Source organism: Idiotropiscis lumnitzeri, chromosome 2, assembly GCF_059441095.1.
Source record: "Idiotropiscis lumnitzeri isolate Australia: NSW breed Sydney's pygmy pipehorse chromosome 2, RoL_Ilum_1.0, whole genome shotgun sequence".
NCBI classification, from domain to species: domain Eukaryota; kingdom Metazoa; phylum Chordata; class Actinopteri; order Syngnathiformes; family Syngnathidae; genus Idiotropiscis; species Idiotropiscis lumnitzeri.
Genome location: NC_142392.1, coordinates 23073734 through 23095027, shown reverse-complemented (window position 1 = coordinate 23095027; position 21294 = coordinate 23073734). Strand labels below are relative to the sequence as shown.

At 43.5% G+C, this 21294-nt stretch overlaps 1 protein-coding gene across 1 annotated transcript; it reads left to right on the top strand.

Annotated features, from left to right (window-relative positions):
* Window positions 1-178: 178 nt before the first annotated feature.
* LOC148342016 (uncharacterized) lies at window positions 179-2334 on the top strand. The gene is made up of 2 exons (XM_088288360.1): window positions 179-2060; window positions 2187-2334. The coding sequence occupies exons 1-2, from the start codon at window positions 344-346 to the stop codon at window positions 2291-2293; spliced, it is 1824 nt and encodes a 607-aa protein (XP_088144486.1). The 5' UTR covers window positions 179-343; the 3' UTR covers window positions 2294-2334.
* Window positions 2335-21294: the final 18960 nt, after the last annotated feature.

The window sequence follows — 21294 nt, the reverse complement described above, 5'->3', positions numbered from 1 at the left end:
ATATTACCAGAAAGCGAGTGTACTTCTCTTCAACAGGACGAACAGGTCGTTCCGGGAGACTGGGTTCTGATCAGGAGCCTAAAAAGGAAACACTGGAACTCTCCGAAGTGGGAAGGCCCTCACCAAGTTCTGCTGACCACACCAACTGCAGTAAAAATTGCAGCACAAAACACCTGGATCCACCTTGCGCATTGTAAGAAGGTCATCTCAACCGAGACACCCGACAAGGGGAAGGTAGGCAAGCCTGGTGACTAGGTGGGGGCAGATCAATAGGATCTGAAAACATTTTAGGCCAGTGAAGAACTATAAGCCACCCTACCCTATTAGGGGTCTCTCGGCCGATATGACTTTCGCGTGGATAAAGTTTGAGATTTTGTGTTGTGCAGCCTTGGTTGCAGTGAAAGCTTTGTATACACCAACATATACACCGATAAATAATAATAATGGACATTCAACTGAAAATCTTAGGTTACCTGATAAGATGGACTTTACATCATGCGCTAGGAGCAACAGCATTGCTGACTCAGCAACAATGATTTGTTTGCCGACTAACAAGATGACAACTGCTATTATACCATGGTCTGAAGTTAAATTGAGTGAAGCATCCGTTTTCAAAGTAGGACAACATGCGTATAGTGCGCAAAGTTATGGACGCCGGTACACATGGTACTTAACTGTGAGAACTAGAAGATGGGATGGACTGGTAGCAGAAACGGGACAAGACTGGTCTGACTGGACGACTGAAAAATGTGCAAAAACTTTGCGGAAGAAACTTTCATTAACACACGTAGCGATAGGAATTCAGTTAACTATTAACTCGACAAATTGGGGATGCGACAATAATCCGTGTGAAGAATTAGATTTAAGCCCATATTCTCAAGGGGTAGATCCTTATCATACTATTGTAATTTGTGTATCTACCATTTTAGAGAATCCCGTTGAGGCTACCCCTATAAAAAATATAGAGACCAAAACTTCGATGATAAAACGATCTAAAATGGTGCTAAAATTTAAAGGAAAACTCTCTGTAGATGATCACTTTTTGGCTGTTACAGGAGTTACCCAATTAGGAAATAATTGGCTACTATTAATGGAATCAGCTGCTAAGACTGCAAATTCTAGCTGTGTTTCATGTATGGGCCCGAGACCATTGCTACGAGTAATTCCAGCAGCTCTTCCATCGACATGCCTTTTAGAAGTAATGACAAAATTGACGCCTAATGCGGATTGCATTGCTTGGAATGATGTCTACCCGGCTACGAAAGCAACGAAAGATAAGCCTATCTTTTCGACCGATGTGGCAGTGGCGAACTTTACTTGTGTTAATCTTACAGGAACACAAAATAGAGTGGGAGGCTTATCATCAGCGTGGTGTAAAACAACTCTGCTCCAATCAGGTACACTACTGCCACGCAGCGATGTGTGGTGGTGGTGTGGGGGTACTAAATTATTTGATTCATTAAAGGACGCAGTTGGAACTTGTGCATTGGTGTCACTTCTCTTACCAGTGTCTATTTTTCCATCCACAGCAGGGGACATTCAAAGAGCAGTTGAAGCCCACGAATCCCCCTATTATTACGCCAGGAAAAGACGAAGTGCTTCCTGGAGGGATGGTGATATGACCTATTTGGATGCAATTGGCCAACCAAGGGGCGTACCAGATGAGTATAAGTTGGTAAATCAAATCGCAGCGGGGTTCGAGTCCATTCTTCTTTGGATTACACCGAATAAGAATGTGGATCGAATAAACTACATACACTATAACGTGCAAAGATTGGGGAACTTCACTGAAGAAGGATTTATAGCTATTAAAGAACAATTGGCAGCAACATCACTCATGGCATTTCAAAACCGCATCGCGGTGGACATGCTGTTGGCAGAGAGAGGAGGGGTTTGCGCCGTGATTGGTGATCAGTGTTGTACTTTCATTCCTAACAACACTTCTCCGGAAGGGTCCCTCACAAGAGCCATTACAGGCTTGCGCGCCCTGAACCGAAAGCTGAAGGAACACTCAGGTGTGAGTACCTCTGCATGGGATGAGTGGTGGAACAAAACGTTTGGTAAATATAAAAATTTGGTATTTTCGGTAATGATTTCTATAACAATGTTCACCTCAATCCTTGTACTGTGTGGATGTTGTTGTATTCCCTGCATTCGCGTTTTGATTGTCCGACTCATCTCAACAGCTCTCGCTCCAACAAATTCCAAACTACAGGAAATATATCCTTTGATTGATTACAGAAGTGCTGGCGATGGAGGAGACACTGATGACCAAGTTGATGACGACGACTGAATTTACCTGGGAGATACTATTCGTTAATCCAAAACGCTCAAATAAAAATACAAAAAAAATAAATAAATAAATAATAATAAAGGGGTCTACATTTGCCATCAAGCTAATGATTTGATGGAATTAAATCCTTGGAAGTTCCATTGATGATAATTTTTTGGGGCAAATGTAGAATAAACAGGAGGGAATGTTAGAATAATATTAAGAGGTTATTATACATTTGCCGTGATGCATCTTATTTTAATATGTAGCGCATATAACATGTTGCAGTTTAATATAGTGAACTATGCTGAGTGTTTGCAGTGTGAGGGGTGATACAGGGAGACACCTCTACTGCAGAGAGGTGTCTGCAATTGGCGGGGCGGTGGCACTTCTTCAGAAGTGAGGATGAAGTAAACAACATCGTGAAGAGCCCTGATAAGTTGGCATCGAAGTCTGAAGCAAGCAACTGGGTCCTGATAAAAGATGTTGACGTCAAAGTCAGCTGCGACTCATGGCGACATGCCAATGATAAACCGGACTAAACCAGCTTTTGAGAAGACGAACTGTACCACCCTTGAGTGTAATCTGATTCCCCGATGTTATAAAAGGGAATGTGTGAAAAGCATCGAGGAACAGAAGGAAGATAGAGTTGTCAAATAAACTTTGTTTAACCTTTCTGTCTCCACTTGAGCTGGGTGTCTCTCCTTTTAGCTTACGAACACTATATGTCAAATTGGCGAAGGATTTCTATTCTATTAATGACATAATGTTGCGATGGCCCCCGGTGGTCTGCATCAAGATGTTCGGGTCCCACAACAGGTGTTCCATCAGACGCACACAATAGCCTGTGTGTGCGAACTTCAGCTCGCTTCCAGAAACGTCTGTGACTATGTCAGGAATGAAATCGGGCATCAGCCGCAACGTGCTTCCTTTTTAAATGCTCGTTTATCACTGTTGTGCGGCTAACGGGAGGCTTACATCGTAGGACGTAATTTTGTGAAATGCCCCCATGGTCCGGTCCAAATCGGGGTCGCACGCATTGCTCCATGTGCAGCAGGCACAAGTCAAGGTAGCACGGTAAAAACAATATAAGTCGAAGTCGCCCCCTGAGATTTGACTTGACCAAACCAAATGTGTGTTTGTCTTTTTGTGTCATGCAGACGTCTTTGAAAACAATCTCCGTTTTGTGAAAGAGGAGCCAGATTGGACTCACATCAAAAAGGAGGAGGAGGAGGAGATCAACAAGTCACCACTGAACGTTGTCCATATAAAGACTGACGATGAAAACAAGGATGAGAGTGAGGACAACAGAGGGGCGGAGCCTACAAGCAGCAGTTCAAGTCGTCACGTGGCAACAGAAGGTGATGAAGACCACTGGGGGCCATCACAAGCACATCATGAGGACACATTATCAGACGCTCATGACGACGATGATGATAATGGGCAAGCTAAAAGTAAAAGGGCATGTCACACTGACTCATTCACTTCAAAGCTGTCTTTAAAAGGGCACAGAAAAACACACAGTGGTGAAAAACCTTTTTCTTGTTCAGTTTGTGGGAAATGCTCCTCTCGAAAGTTTGATTTAACAATCCACACAAGAATGCACAGTGGAGAAAAACCTTTTTCCTGCTCGGTTTGTGGCAAGAGTTTCTCTCAAAAGTCGCATTTAACAAACCACACAAGAACACACACTGGAGAAAACCTTTTTCCTGCTCGGTTTGTGGCAAGAGTTTCTCTCAAAAGTCGCATTTAACAAACCACACAAGAACACACACTGGAGAAAAACCTTTTTCCTGCTCAGTTTGTGGCAAAAGCTTTTCTCTAAAGTTCCGATTAACAGAGCATGCAAGAACACACACTGAAGAACCTCTTTCTTGCTCATTTTGTGGTAAAATCTTCTCCCATAAGTCACATTTAACAAGACACACAAGAACTCACAGTGGAGAAAAACCTTTTTCCTGCTCAGTTTGTGGAAAATGCTTCTCTGTCAAGTCAACGTTAACAAGCCACATAAAAACACACACTGGAGATAAGCCATTCAGTTGCAGCGTTTGTGCTAAAAAATTTGCTACTAAACGAAATGCTGAGAGACACAATTGTGATGGAGAGAATATAGGGCTGGGCAATATGACCTAAAATCAATATCGCAATAAAATGAGCAATTTTACCTCAATAACGATGAATCACAATAAATTTCAGTCCGCGGACCAAAATCAAAATAAATGCAGGAAATACATAACTGTTTTCTTTATTGACCAAGTGGTACACATTACTTTCAATGGAAAATAAAAGTACAAAAATCATGTGTAGAAGCCTTCCAAATATCTTACTTTGCATGACTTGAACAATGTCACAAAGAACAGGAGAAAAAGGGTACTTCTCGCAAAATCTTCTCTGCAAATAGATTGTGCCAAGATGCTGTAATGCCATGTGCAAAGGCGCTAGTCGCCTGTAAACAAAATGCTAAATGAAATGAAAAAAAATGTCAATGGAATGCCAATGCCAAATAAACAAGTGTACTTCATCAGGAACATGCGCCGTCTCGAGTACGCTGGTGCGCGGTCGCCACTTGTCGTCAATGTCATGCACAGTCGGGGTCAAACAGGGGTCCATGTCGCGTCTCGACCACAAGTCGGATGTGGATGCAAAACGCTTGACATGTCTCCGCTCCCGTCCCGATGTTGTCCATATCGGGAAGTACAGTTTGCAACAAATATTTTCGGACCTCTTGTCGACTACTTTTATGAGGCGTTTAAATCTTGTGCGCTCCACTGTAGCTCGAGGAGCTACATCTTTAGCAATGTGCTAGGCCAGTGTTTTTCAACCTTTTTTGAGCCAAGGCACATTTTTTTCATTGAAAAAATCCCGCGGCACACTACCAGCTGAAAATGTGAAAAAAAGTGTTTTTTTAACATTGAAAAATGACCTATTAAAAGTCTTGAATATGAATCAAATAAACAAAGAATAAAGTATCGTAAAATCTTTCACATTTATACTCAGTGTGAAACCTGTGCCTGTTTGGATGAACACAGAGCTGATATATTGGCAGGAATCAAAGTATTAATTCCTCTGCCACGAGTGAGACTTTTTTTTGATTTAGCCACAAGTTCAGCGACGTGGTAGCTAGCTTTAAGGGCTCTCACGCTTACCTTTGCGGTTTTTCTCATGAAAGTTGCTTGTTTCTCCGTGTGTTCACTCAGGCCAACAAAATACGCCACATTTTTGTTTTGAAGTAAAGGCCGTTTCGTTTGGAGATGGCGTTTAAGCGTGCTTGGGACCAGAGCGCCGTTGGAGAGCTTTTCACCACATACCAAGCACAACGGAGTCCGTGTCGTTGCATCTCCGGTAAAAGTAAATCCAGATGAAAGATAGCTTTCGCTGTATTGCCTCACGGCAGAAACTTTGCAGGACATCTTTGCTTTTTTTTTTTTTTACCTCCACTCATACTAGGGCCTTCATCTAGGTCTGGGTTTTGTCCAGGGTCCAGTTCAGAGTCAGCATTTTTTTCTCTTCAAAAACATATCCATTACTTTAACCGTCGTTCTGTTATCCACTTTTTTCATTCTGCTATCCACTTCTCGCTTGTCTCCAAGCACAAGGCAATTCACTACCTGCTGCCGCCGCCTACTGGTTTGGAAGAGTACTACATTTTACTACTTAACTCTACAGGCGCTAGACCGCACAGGTACACAAATTGAATAATTTCCCACGGCACACCTGACAATATCTCACGGCACACTGGTGTGCCGCGGCACAGTGGTTGAAAAACACTGTGCTAGGCTATCGCGTCCACCTCTTAGACGTTCTCTCGTATGGTGTTGCCTCCGTTATGGGCTGTTGTCACTGGTCCAACCTTGCTTCTCACTTTGAACTTTTAGCACAAGCTCCAAGTCAACAGCGTGGTTGTGTTGTGGGTGGTGAAAAAGAAAAGGTTGGACGCGCTGTTTCAGGTGCTTACGACGCACTTTGTAGTTCGTGTTCTTTTGCTCAAACATCGTCTTTTTGGAACCCAAAACATTTCTTAACGACAGATGTCGGAATTTCTTTTCGGGACAAGCGCGACAGGAACAATTTCAACGAACATTACGTCGTCTTCAGCCGTGTCAGCTGCTTCTGGATTTGAATCGACAGCTATGACCGCGTCGTCAGTTTTCTTTCTTGTTCAGCTGGGTGGAGTCACGTGACTACAGCCGCTCAAGCCGTCTTACAGGGGCATGAACATAGCTGCAGACTAAAAGGACTTCTTTTTTTTTTTAAACACCGAATTAACCGACATGGGCAAAATGATTTTATTAAATTTCGATCACGGTAAATTTTCGGTTTATTGCCCAGCCCTACGAGAATAGCAGCGATCCTTGAAGCTTAAAAAGACAAAAAAAAAAACCTGAAGGAACTGACTCTTCGTGGTAAGATGTAAATGTGATTTAGAAAATATGATATATTGAATTTTCAAAGCTCTTTTATTGACACAAGGCCAATGTGATCAGTGCATTGTGTCTGAGTGATGATGATTTTTTTGTGTTTACATCAAACATTTAAATGAAATTAATTGCCTTTGCCTGGAACAACATTTGTTAACGATATGCTTTTCGGTTGTCTTTTAAATCGTACCTAATGGAAAAGGTGTGAGAAGAAACTGGGCTTATGAAATCGGTTCCTTCCACAATCATCAATAAAATCACTTGTTCCACTTGCTCACCTGGCCTTCATTACGCTGTGTGAAAAGGTGAAAAACTGAACTCAAAGTTGAACTATAAAAAGAACAAAAAGAGAAACGCAAATAGTCTCAGTTTCTCTCAAAGGTTTTGGTATGTCAGGAGTTGGCAACTTGATGGCGACTGGAGTCGGCGTTTATTTGTCACCACGGACGAGATGATTCGCATCACGCTGTTTGTTGCTGCTGCTGTCTGAATTGGACCCTGGAGGTCACCTGCCAGCATCCCTGAATTTCACCGGCGGATATTCAGCTATCCCACGTCTGACCCCAAATTGTTGTGGAATTTTCAGCAGTAAGGGAAGATCAATGAGATAGTCTGGAAAATAAATTGTCTTTTGGGTCAGTCTGCTGAGTGATCTCAATGGGTGCGTGGGAAGATACTGATGCACACAGGAAGATGAAGATTTATTTGACAGTAACTGTGTAATCTTAAAACAAAAAGATACTTTTTCTGCGTTGAGCCTACTTATCAGTCAAGGTCGTGTTGTTTTGGCTTCACAAAGAATCCTCTCGTACAAGAAGCGAAAGGCACTTTCTTCAAAAGCAGGTGGCCACAATAAATAACAAAAACCTTACTTGCAAAATAATTGTCCATAATATTAAGATTGAACAAAATAGTGACACAAATATTGAAAAAGTAAATACAGTCACGATTAAACATTGAATACTAAATTATTACTAAAACAGTTCAATGAATCTTGAAATAAATAATGAATCACCGTAGTTTAATGAATACTGAAACGAATAATGAAATATTTAAGTTATTTAAGTTATAAACATTGAAATCATTTTTTAAGACTCTAACATTTAGAGAATAAAACAGTGATGTATTTTAATTTAAAATTCGCAACCACGTCGCTGGCGAAAAACCCTGTAAAGAGGCAAATATGTTGACAAAAAGTTTCATTTTATCATGTCAACTGTTAATAATAGAGAAATACATTTGGAATACTGTCCAACCAACAACATGGTGTCAGATGTGAAAACAAAACCAGCAACAAAAGTAAAATTCAATACATCTCTCAAGTTCATATTTGGGAACTAAAATGTTTGTTCATGTGCATCTTAGGTTTTTCTCTATGTTTAGAAGAAGATAACAATGATTTGCATCGCAAATGGCGACATCTGTCGGTGAGTTGGTGACAGTGCTCCACACAGCCAGCAGCCAATCATATCACAGCGGGGTGTGTCCTGTTCTTCCGCTTTCGTGACGAACAGACTGCCATTTTCTCGAAGGAAAAAAACGACGCCATCTTTCATTCGTCTCGTCGAACAAAGAGAAGCTCACGAGTTATCGCCAAGCAAAGACCAAGTGCGGATTTGTTGAGATTGGCGTTTGAAAATGTGTGCTAGAACGACACCCAAGTACAAAGAGGAACTTTGTGAAATAAAAGAAGAGAACGAGCAACATCTTCAACTGCTGGACGAAGTTTGCAACCAACTTCGTGTTGTGCCACACAAAGCAGGTTTGTACACGTCTTACTCTCATTTGCTTTGTAAAGAACGACTTTCTATCGTTAAAAATATGCATCACAACATTAAGTTGTTTGGGGGAATGCGTTCAAGGTTATTGCCGTTTTATTTTTAATTATTGCCTTTTACTTGCAGGTCTGCTGAACATTTGTTTATGCCAAACGAAATCAGTGCAGAAAATGGATGCCAAAGAATAACCAATAGTGGGGGGGTAAACTCCGTGTTTTTTTCCCCCATTTTAAAATTCGAACTGATTGTTTAACATTTTACATATTCCGGTATTTATATGTTGCTAAAGAAATTAAGTTTGTCATGTCATCATGTTTCAAAACTATGCTGACAGATGTAGTGTATTTTTATATCCACACTGATAAAAATTTTGGGGCTGATCTACTTAGAAAATGTAAGGTAACCTTTTGCATCACACATTTATGTTTATAAAGCAAGGACAGTGCTTTTTTCATCTACTTAATTTCTTGTGCATAAGAAATCGGTTTTGTAAAGTCTACTTAATTTTACATGTCAAGTTAGTTTCAATTTTGCAAGTGAAGTCAACTTAATTCTGCAAGTTTGTTAACTACATTACTTCAGTAAATGCAACCTAACTATTCAAGTTAACTTGCTTGCAAAGTTAAGTAGACTTTACTTGCGAAAATAAAACTAACCTGACTTGCAAAGTTAAGTGGATTTTACTTGCAAATCTAATTTCTTCCACACAAGAAATGAAGTAGCCTTTACAAAACAATCCTTGCACTATCTACATAAAAATGTGATGCAAAAAGTTACCTTACATTTAGTAAGTAGATCAAGCACACCATTTTGTGTCATGCTGGGTCTACTTTAAATATTAAGTATGTGACACCTGTTGGGCAATCATCCACTGATCACTCAAAATATGTTTCCAAGGCCAAGGGTCAACATGACTATGAATGAATTCCAACAACTGATTAATCAAATAATTGGTAACAATTAAATTATAAACTATTTTTGTAAAGGACAAACAGGCAATCATTAGTTGCGGCCCCAACACTACACCATGAACAACATGTGTCAAACTATGCATGTATAATTTTGTGACTTAATTCAAAACACAACTTGGAATTTCTTGAGTTTATATAAGCATATTTATTTGACAAGAAAATATTTTTTGTTATGAACAGTGAGGGTGAAGGTAAGACGTGGCAAAGTTAAATACATTGAAAGGACATGTTCATTCATAATCGATGTTTGTCTAAAAAATTAAGTCTCCTAATATCCGTTCATCTAACACCAACCAAACATCCATTCTATGCTTGTGGACGTTTTTATTAAATTCTGTTAAAAATAATTATAATTTTGTCACCATTTAAATAGAGAAATCTAAGATCATAAAAGAATGAATGCATGTTCCGTGGAATCTGATTTGTCAACACGGAAAAGCCCTGAGTGATGAAAACGTTTACATATGGTTAAGGAACAGGTCTCTTTGACGGCAAAAGTCTGACTATGGTAAACAATTGATAATTAGACCTCAATGAAGTGATTGTGCATTTGAAAAAGTCCATATCTTGACTGTGAAAAGCTAAAGTGAGAAACTAGGATTAACTATTTGGCAAACACTAGAACGTATTCAGTCTCGAGGAAGACTGAATGCAGTAAAATTGCAATAAGGAGAACAACAAACCAGCCCAGTGTGTTACAATGTCCTGGAAACAAAGTTTGGGATTGCCCCTGAGGGTGAAATTCCTCTCTGAACTCCTCCTTTTTGGCTCGGCAGCAACTCATGAAACAGGGAAACTGATAAGAGATACAATTTTGTTGAAACAGAACATGCAAGGTTAAAGGTCATGCAAAACGAAAAAAAAAAAAACATCTAATGTTCCATACTTCAATTTGGGGACGGATGGACTACGGTAATTCAAATTAATGGAACAACATTTTGAGATGGAAATGACAGGAATATGATGAATTATCATGTTATGAGGGGACTTTTGATATACAGTGAACCCTCGGTTATCGCGGTTATTGGGGACCGAGACCACCCGCGAAAACTGAAAATCCGCGAAGTAGCGGCGCACTTTCAAAAATGCTTAAAAAAAAGTGCGAAGTAGCGGCGCACCTTCAAAAATGCTTAAAAAAAATAAATATATATATATATATATATATATATATATATATATATATATATATATATATATATATATATATACGGGTAGAGAGAGAGTGAAATTCATGTTATAACAAAAAAACAAAACAAATTATTATTAAAACTTATTTTATATTCCTCAGCCATTATTTTTGTATTTATTTAATTACTTCGACTTTTACCTGCTGATACGCCGTCCGGTGTGCCCTGTGAAATGAAAGGTGGCATTCTTCATTTATTTATTTATTCATTTATTCATTCATAACTGACAGCCTCGCGCTCCGCTCATGCCCGGGCGGAAGTTGTTCCTCTTCGGCTTAACTGCCACGCACGCCAGCCGGTCTCCTCCGGAGCTCTCGCACGGTCCCGAGCGAAGCGAAATGTCGCCGCGCTCGTGCCCGGGTGGAAGGTGCTCCTCTTCGGCTTACTGTGACGCGAGCATGCCCTTCTCCTCCGGAGCTTCCATTCGGTTAAACTTGGGGGCCGCTTGGCACCGCGCGAGTGCCCGGGCGGAAGGTGCTCCTCTCCGGCTTAACTGCCGCACGCCGGCCGGAGCTCTGATACGGTCCGAACCGCGCGAAACGTCGACACCAATCGTGTCCGGGGGAACGTGCTCTTCTTCGTCCACTCTCCTCATCGCCCACGCTCTTCTTCGACGCACGCCAGCCGTCTAACCGCTCCAGCGCCCCCTCGTGCCGCTCGGCGAAACTACAATGCCCCCGAATATTTTTTAGACCCGCGAAGCACTGAAGCGCGAAGTAGCGAGGGTTCACTGTACAGTAAATTGATATAAATTAAATTAGATATTTTTAGTCTGCGCATAATCCACTTCAAAGAATACTGACTCATTGGTTGAGGAAAACGGGGTTATACAGTGAACCCCCGCTACTTCGCGGTTCACCTTTTGCGGGTTCAGTGCTTTGCGGGTCTAAAAAATATTCGGGGGCATTGTAGTTTCGCCGAGCGGCACAAGGGGGCATTGAAGCGGTTAGACGGCCGGCGTGCGCCGAAGAGGAGAGTGGACGAAGAAGAGAGTGGACGAAGAAGAGCAGGTTCCCCCGGACACGATTGGTGGCGACGGACACGATCGGGGGTGACGTTTCGGACCGTACCCGAGCTGCGGCCGGCGTGCGTGGCAGTTAAGCCGAAGAGAAACAACTTCCGCCCGGGCACTCGCGCGGCGACATTTTGCTTCGTTCGGGGCCGTGCGTGAGCTCCGAAGGAGACCGGCCGGCGTGCGTGGTAGTTAAGCCGAATAGGAGCACCTTCCGCCCGGGTACCGGCGGAGCGCGAGGCTGTCAGTTATGAATGAATAAATAAATAAATGAAGAATGCCACCTTTCATTTCACTGTCATGATCCGTGCCTGTCATGCCGCGTGTGTTTTTGTTTTTTCAGCTGTGTGGGCGTTCCTCCAGCGATCGTCTCGCGCCATGTCGTCAGCTGCTGCGAGACGCGCTGATTACACTGGCTATATTGTGATTATAAATATCTTTGTATCACCACCTTTTTTCCCGGGTCTGCGTTTGGAGAGTCCTGTTCAATCCTCCAGTTCTGCTGGAGGATCATAACCTTCACAGGGCACACCGGACGGCGTACCAGCAGGTAAAAGTCGAAGTAATTAAATAAATACAAAAAGAAGTAATTGAATAAATACAAAAATAATGGCTGGGGAATAAAAAAATAATAAGTTTTAATCATAATTAGTTTTTTTGTTATAACATGAATTTCACTCTCTCTCTACCAGTATATATATATATATATATATATATATATATGATTTTTTTTAAGCATTTTTGAAGGTGTGCCGCTACTTTGCACCTATATATATATATATATATATATATATATATATATATATATATATATATATATATATATATATATATATATATATATATATAGGTGCGAAGTATATATTTACACGGTGTTTTTTTTGTTTTGTTTTTTTAAGGTGCGACGCTACTTTGCGGATTTTCAGTTTTCGCGGGTGGTCTCTGTCCCCATTAACCGCGATAACCGGGGGTTCACTGTATTAGTTCAGTGGTTCTCGATTATTTCCTGTCACGCCCCCCCATACCAAGAAGAAAATAGATTTGCGCCCCCCCACCACAATTGTTTTTACATTTCGTACTAATGTACATGTTCTTTGTATTATAAATGTTAGATTGTCAATAAAATATCCCTTAACAAAGACAAATTGATTAAAAAAATCTATCATTTTGAGAACGACTATTGTGAGGATCTCGAAACTCAGCACTCTGTGGTGCGAATATTGATGGGATGATAAATATTTACTATACGTTTTTGTTTAGTTTTTTTTAACTTTATTAACATGAACAAACCAGACAGTTATTAATACATACATAATATAGAAAAGACAAAAAGCCAGGGGGATTTCAAACAAAAATTCTGTATAAATAACATAAAGCAACAGTTTTAATTTGTTGACTATACATTTTTTTTTATGTTTACAATCTGTTTGACGTCAAACCGCTTCGTTGTGATGACGTCAGCCATTTCCGTGTTCCAGCCTGAGAGCGTCTGCTAAAGTGCTAACGTAGCCATCGTCTTATTTTGTTTGGATACGTAATGGTTGCAATACAACATTTCTGTTCGTAGCTGCTGGCTCTCCGCCCGAACGCGGTTTGAGTCAGACTTCTTTTCAAAGTTGAGCGTCCATCGATGCAATTAATTTTAGCGATTAGCGCGCTTAGCGCCTCCTTGCTCGCTCTGCTGCGGCGCAAGACAGCTTGGCGCGGGGCATTTAAGGAGCGGCGAAAGAAATCACTTCCGGGTCAACGAGCGACGGGGCGCCGCTTTTTTTTTGTTAATCAATACTGCGTGAACTCGGGGCACAAACAGCTTTGACGAGCTCAAACTCGCGTTGTCTGAGATCACCTTTTTCGGTCCCAAAACCATGCAAATCATGTTCCCCAGGGTCCCACGTGCCCCCCTCAGCATCACTGGTGTAGCACAATACAAGGCTGCTTGCAAACTTCGTCCAGCAGTTGAAGATGTTGCTCGTACTCTTCTTTTATTCCACAAAGTTCCTCTTTGTACTTGGGTGTCGTTCCTGCACACATTTTCAAACGCCAATCTCAACAAATCCGCACTTGATCTCTACTTGGCGATAACTCGTGTGCTTCTCTTTGTTCGACGAGATGAAAGAAAGATGGCATAGTTTTTTTAGAGCAGCGCTGAATGGATTTCCTACGTGAAAACTGCAGTCTGTTCTGCACTAAAGCGGAAGAATAGAACACACCCCGCTGTGATATGATTGGCTGCTGGCTATGTGGAGCTCTGTCATCAACTCACGCGCCCCCCTTAGCATCGCACCACGCCCCACTATTTGAGAATCACTGTATTAGTTAGTTAAAAAAGAAGAGCTAAATTATAGTTGACGTGTTCATGGGGATTGAATATGAATCATAAACAGAAGACAAAACCAATTGGCATTGGCATTTGTAAAATATATGTAAAATATTAAGTTTGTGAGCTCTTATGGGAGACGGGGCGAGAGGCGAATGGATTGAAGCTTCCGCCAGTGACCCGTCCAATAGTGTCACCACCACACAGCTGTGCTGGTGGCCGTCCTCGAGGACGTGCGCCTCCCTGTTTCTGACATCATGCGGAACAGTCCGTCAATGAGAAACTGCTAATCAGTATGAGTCGAATCCCCGTTTTTGCATCGATGAAAGAAAATATTGTATTGGATGTAGAAAACGAATTGTTACACTCGCGGGTTCAGAGGGACAAGAGTGCTAATTCACCCGAAAAAGAAAAAAGAACATGGGAAAAATAAATAAAATAAAACAGGGGGAAGCAGTTAATGCAGCAGCCGACGCATGCAGCTCCCATTGCGTCTGCTCTTTCCGTTTCCCCTGCCACAGCAGGCTTGTTGTCCGCACCGGCCGGTCAACAAGGTCACGTAACAGAAGTAGGGGTGGTGGGTGGTTATAGACATGGGTTGTGAGTGGGACGTGCTCTTGCTGTGGGGTCACTGGGTGATGAGCGGTCCAAACCGAGCCACTTCCTGAAATGTACCATCCTGTGGTCCAGCGCCATGCCAGTCACAAAGAGCTCCACTAGCACGGGGGCGCCATCGCTACCCCCTCCTCCGACAACGCTTCTATGGCTTCCAAACGCACAGTTGACGCCTCAGCCCGATTGGGACCACATTCCACGATAGGGGTGCCCGCGGAGCCTCAGCATTCAAGGACCGGCAGGTCTTGGCATTCCGGTGACGATTGATGGACAACAGTTTTTGATGGTGGAACAAGATATTCCACGCTTTGCAAGCTTCTTCTCCATATCCCAGTGAGCAACAACACCGTCACGCGTGTGGGACTCTTGAGATTGGCCGAGTCACTGCCGTGGACCGAACCCGCACCTGTGAAACAAACACTGGAATTCGAGTGGGACTGAATTTGACTGTGCACACCCGGCGGGGAAGCATATGTTGTCCTCCGTTCCAGTAGACTGGGCAGCTCTGAGACCAGGGTCTCCATCCTCCCGCAGCTGGTCCGTCTTGTTCCTGCTCTGGTCTGCGTGGTGTAGCCGCCTCCACCCATTCAAACCACCAATTGGTCCTTTGTATTGAACACTGAGTTATGATGATTTGGTTTATCAGAATGCATTCACCCAATTTCGAGAGTCAGAACTGCATCTTGCATTAGGATTATGTATTTGTGATGTCTACCGGTGCTGCCTCGCATGTGTGCCTTGCCCCAGAGCAGAGGAAACTGTAGGAATTGTCTCTGTTCGCTGAGCCACAAATCACATTAACTATCGGTGCGCATCATCATACTAAAGATTTCGGCCCATTGGTGAAGACTTTTGGCAGAGTTAATTTCAGATGTAGAAACTCCGTCACTAGCAGGTTGTGGTGTTTCAGCACCCATTCCGAATTCTTCTGTTACGGAACATTTTCCGAATTTCTTGACAGTATGGTAGACAGTGAATGGGTCACTCTGAAGCGAAAGCTCTGTTTGCGTCTCTGCCAGAGGGGTTGTGGACCCGGGGTCTGACTGATGTTGTGCTCTGCTCCACAGCTTCTCCAATTTGTTTTTGCTATATCTGCAAAAGTTTTTATATTATCGCGAAAGAAATTAAGTTTGTCATGTCATCATGTTTCAAAACTATGCTTACGGGTTTATAGAAGGTCACAAAAACATGGACCTCTTAAACAGGAAAACGTTAGTTCAGTGGTAAAAGAGTTGTGTCTATGCTGGCAGTTGAGCAGGAAGCCACAAAAACATGCACGTCTTGAACCGTGTTTGACAGGAAACCGTTTAGCTCGCATTTAACAAAAGTGTGACCCAAACATGTCTTGTAAGCTGAAACCGTTCGAACAACAGGAAGCGTGTGGACGGGTGTGATGAAGTCGAAGTGTTCATGTTTTTCCATTCTTTATGAGTTTGCATATACAAATTGCTTTGCTGTGCTTCAATAAAACGCCGCACAGGAGCGGGAACGCTTTTCTCTTTGCCGGACTGCTCCTCCTCAATCTTGGCTGGGTGATTCATTTGTGCAGGCTTGTCTCGTTTTTTTACAATAACTTCTCTGACATATCTTGTTCAAGCAATTCCTTCTGGAATGATTCAAACTGACTCTAAATACTCTGCACACTACGGCAAAAATATCAATGGCGGTTGATAAATTTTAGTGGATAAAACACAAAGGGTTAAGTTTTTTTTTAAAAATCAAGTACGTATTGGTCTTATTTATGAACTTTGTACTGGCTTACAATGGTCTTAAAAAGGGAACACGTCACAACCCCCTTTTCTACCAACAAGCCCAGGAACATTTAGTTCTATCTCGAAATGCAAAATGAAATACTTGTAAACATATTTCACTTGAAGGATTTCTATTCTATCAATGACATAATGTTGCGATGGCCCCCAGTGGCCCCCATTAATAAGTTAGGGTCCCACAACAGGTGTTCCATCAGACGCACACAATAGCCTGTGTGTGCTAACTTCAGCTCGCTTCCATAAACGTCTGTGACTATGTCAGGAATTAAATCGGGCATCAGCCGCAATGTGCTTCCTTTTTAAATGCTCGTTTATCACTGTTGTGCTGCTAAAAGGAGGTTTACATCGTAGGACGTAATTTTGTGAAATGCCCCCATGGTCCGGTCCAAGTTGGGGTCGCACGCATTGCTCCGTGTGCGGCAGGCACAAGTCAAGGTAGCACGGTAGAAACAATATAACTTGACTTGACTTGACCAAACCAAATGTGTGTTTGTCTTTTTGTGTCCTGCAGACGTCAGACAAAATGATCTCCGTTCTGTGAAAGAGGAGCCAGACTTGACTCACATCAAAAAGGAGGAGGAGGAGATCAACAAGTCACCACTGAACGGTGTCCCTATAAAGACTGAAGATGAAAACAAGGGTGAGCGTGAGGACAACAGAGGGGCGGAGCCTACAAGCAGCAACTCAAGTCATCACGTGACAACAGAAGGTGACGAAGACCACTGGGGGCCATCACAAGCACAAAATGAGGACACATTATCATGCTCTCCTGATAATGATGATGATGATGATGGGCAAGCCAAAGGTGAAAGGGCATGTCACACTGACTCATTAACTTCAAAGTTGTCTTTAAAACCGCACACAAGAACACACAGTGGAGAAAAACCCTTTTCCTGCTCAGTTTGTGGCAAGAGTTTCTCTCGAAAGTCAAGTTTAAAAAGGCACGCAAGAACACACAGTGGAGAAAACCCTTTTTCTTGCTCAGTTTGTGGCAAAATCTTCTCTCAAAACGCAACGTTAACAAGTCACACAAGAACACACAGTGGAGAAAAACCTTTTTCCTGCTCAGTTTGTGGCAAAGGATTCTCTCAAAAGTCTCATTTAACAATCCACACAAGAACACACAGTGGAGAAAAACCCTTTTCCTGCTCAGTTTGTGGCAAGAGTTTCTCTCAAAAGTCGCTTTTAACAATCCACACAAGAACACACAGTGGAGAAAAACCCTTTTCCTGCTCAGTTTGTGGCAAAGGATTCTCTCAAAAGGCACATTTAACAATCCACACAACAACACACAGTGGAGAAAAACCCTTTTCCTGCTCAGTTTGTGGCAAGAGTTTCTCTCGAAAGTCGCCTTTAACAATCCACACAAGTGCACACAGTGGAGAAAAACCCTTTTCCTGCTCAGTTTGTGGCAAGAGTTTCTCTCGAAAGTCGCTTTTAACAATCCACACAAGAACACACAGTGGAGAAAAACCCTTTTCCTGCTCAGTTTGTGGCAAAGGATTCTCTCAAAAGGCACATTTAACAATCCACACAACAACACACAGTGGAGAAAAACCCTTTTCCTGCTCAGTTTGTGGCAAAGGATTCTCTAAAAAGGCACATTTAACAAGGCACACAAGAACACACAGTGGTGAAAAACCTTTTTCCTGCTCAATTTGTGGCAAGAGTTTCTCTCGAAAGTCGCATTTAACAATCCACACAAGAAGACACAGTGGTGAAAAACCTTTTTCCTGCTCAGTTTGTGCCAAGAGTTTCTCTCAAAAGTCGCATTTACGAAGCCACACAAGAACACACAATGGAGACAAGCCATTCAGTTGCAGCGTTTGTGCTAAAAAATTCTTTTCTAAAAAGGGTGCTGAGAGACACAATTGTGCTGGTGAGAATTGCAGCGATCCTTGAAGCTTAAAAAAAAGACAACAAAAAACTCAAGGAACTGACTCTTTGTGGTAAGATGTAAATTTTGATTTTGAATAAAATATGATAAATTTAATTTTGCTAAGCTTTTTTATTGACATTAAGCCAATGTGATCCGTGCCAGAAGAAGCAATGTGTCTGAGTGATGATTTGTTTTGGTGTTTACATCAAACATGTAAATAAAATTAATTGCCTTTGCCTGGAACGACATTTGTTAACATTATGCTTTTCAGTTGTGTTTTTAATCGTATTTAATGGAAAAGGTGTGAGAAGAAACTGTGCTTATGAAATCGTTGCCTTCCACAATCATCAATAAAAATCACTTGTTCCACTTGCTCAACTGGCCTTCATTACGCCGTGTGAAAAGGTGAAAAACTAAACTAGAAGTTGAACTATAAAAAGAACAAAGCTCACCCCTATGCTTGGAAGGGGGGTGGTGACTATCCAAGTGGGGGGACTATGCATGAACTTTCGGGTGTGGGTTGCCGCGGTACGCGACCCCTGCATCATAGGACTGGACTTTCTACGAACAGCCCAGTGCGTGCTTGACCTGGGGAGGAACACGTTGGCTTTTCCAGGAGGCCCCACAGTTGAAATGGTGCGCCCTACACAGCCTGAAAAGTCATTCCTTCCGACGTCGAGCGCAGCCATTGAACAGCAGGAGTCTGATCCCACCCATGAACCGCTGGCTCCTATGACTTCTCCACCCACATCAGATGCCCACATTGATGAGCATTCCTCTCCCCCGGCCCCGTGGTCCATGACAGGTGGAGTGGACAGATTGACGGCAGTGCGCGAAGTGTGGAAGCGCAACAGTGATGGTTTAGAACCCAAGCAACAGGACGAGCTGTGGCAACTGTTGTGGGACTTTAAGGACATTTTTGCGCTGACAGAAGAGGAGGTGGGCAGAACAGACTTGGTGCAGCACGAAATTGACACGGGGTATGCACGACCTATCAAAGCACGCCCCCGCCGCCTTCCCCTAGCACATCAGGCAGATGCGGACAGCGCAATTGACGAGATGCTGAAAGCTGGTATCATTGAGCCATCTGACAACCCTTGGGCCTCAGGGGTTGTCAAGGTCAAAAAAAAAAAGACAGTGAAGAATAGGTTCTGTGTGGACTATAGACCCTGAAACAGCGTGACCAAGAAAGACTCCTATCCACTGCCCCGCATTGATGAGACTCTGGATCTGGTGTCTGGATCGTCCTGGTTCTCCTCATTAGACCTGCGCAGTGGATATTGGCAGGTGCCTCTCAGCTCGGAAATCAGGCCAAAGACTGCTTTCTGTACTGACAAGTGCTGCTTCATGAGAAGAGAGTTTGAGTTCCTGGGACACAAAGTTGGAAGGGAAGGCATTAGCACTTTGGAGAAGAACGTGCGAGTCGTGAGGGACTGGCCTACTCCCAGCAACCCGCGTGAACTGAAGAGCGTCCTTGGGCTGGCATCCTATTACAGGCGATTCGTGCGGGGTTTCTCATGTCTAGCTGCACCGCTTTTCCACCTGCAGCGGAAGGACACTGATTTTGACTGGACTCCCGAGTGCAGACGAGCCTTCAGCTCGCTAAAGAAGGTGCTGACGGAGGCACCCATTCTCGTCCCCCCAGACGCCAACCTGCCGTTTGTCCTGGACACTGATGCCAGCAATGTCGGAATAGGGACGGTTTTGAGTCAAGTGGGGGCAGACGGGGAGAGAGTAGTGGCATACTTCAGCAAAACCTTGAATAAGGCTGAACGGCGTTATTGTGTCACACGAAGGGAACTGCTGGCAATTGTGAGAGCCATTAGCCATTTTCGATATTATCTGTCCTGTTTACCCTTCACTGTTCGCACTGACCATGCGGCACTCCAGTGGCTATTGTCTTTTAAGGAGCCTGAAGGACAGATTGCACGCTGGCTTGAAGAACTGGCCCCATATGTCTTCCAAGTTGAGCACAGGGCAGGAAATCACCATGCCAACGCTGACGCTGTGTCTCGACGCCCTTGTGCTCTTGCTGGCTGCCGCTTCTGCGAGAACAGAGAAACCCGAGAGAAGGAACTTTGTGGTGATGAGCAAAGTCCCGCGCATGATCATGTCAACCCCATATGTAGGGAGGTCAAGGTTGTGGGGGCACCTGAATGGAGGAAGCAGCAGCAACCGGATGTTGACCTCCGACCTGTATTGCAGTGGGTCGAGTCGGGTCAAAACCCTAAGTGGGAGAAGGTCGCTGGACACTCGCCTGCCACTAAAGGACTGTATTCAAAGATTGGGACTCTTCAGGTCAAGGATGGGGTGCACCAGAGAGCTTGGAAGGAGCCTGCTACTGGTGAGGATAGATGGCAGGTGGTCGTCCCCAGGGCTCTGAGAGAGGCTGTGTTGAAAGCTTCTCATGGGCCTGCAGAGGCAGGACACTTTGGTGTGTCAAAAACACTTCGCAGACTCCGGCAAAGTTTCTATTGGGGTCAACTAAGGCGAGATGTTGAGGACTTTTGTCGCCGTTGTGACCTCTGCACAGCGCACAAGGGTCCACCAGGCCGGTCTCGTGCCCACCTCCAACAGCTAGCAGTGGGCGCGCCAATGGAGAGGATTGCGGTGGACATAATGGGCCCATTTCCACGCACTGACACAGGCAACCATTATGTCTTAGCTGCTATGGACTATTTTACGAAATGGCCAGAAGCATATGCCATCCCCGACCAAGAAGCAGAGACTGTTGCAGATGTGTACAGGATTCCATTTCATGTACACCTTCCCTGCTCATGTTTGGGCGTGAGCTACGGACACCGGTGGAAATGGCTTTTGGCAGACCCCTTGATACACCAGCCGGGCCACCAGGACCGGAATATGCCAGGAGACTCCAAGACAGGTTGGAGTCAGCACATGTCTTTGCTCGCGACCATCTACAGAAGGCAGGTGTAATGCAGAAAAGGAATTATGACATGAAGGCCAGAGGGATGGACTTTCAGGCTGGAGACCTGGTTTCGGTGTACAGCCCAAAAAGGAAAATGGGCAGGTGTCCTAAATTGGACAGGCACTGGGTGGGGCCGTGTGGCGT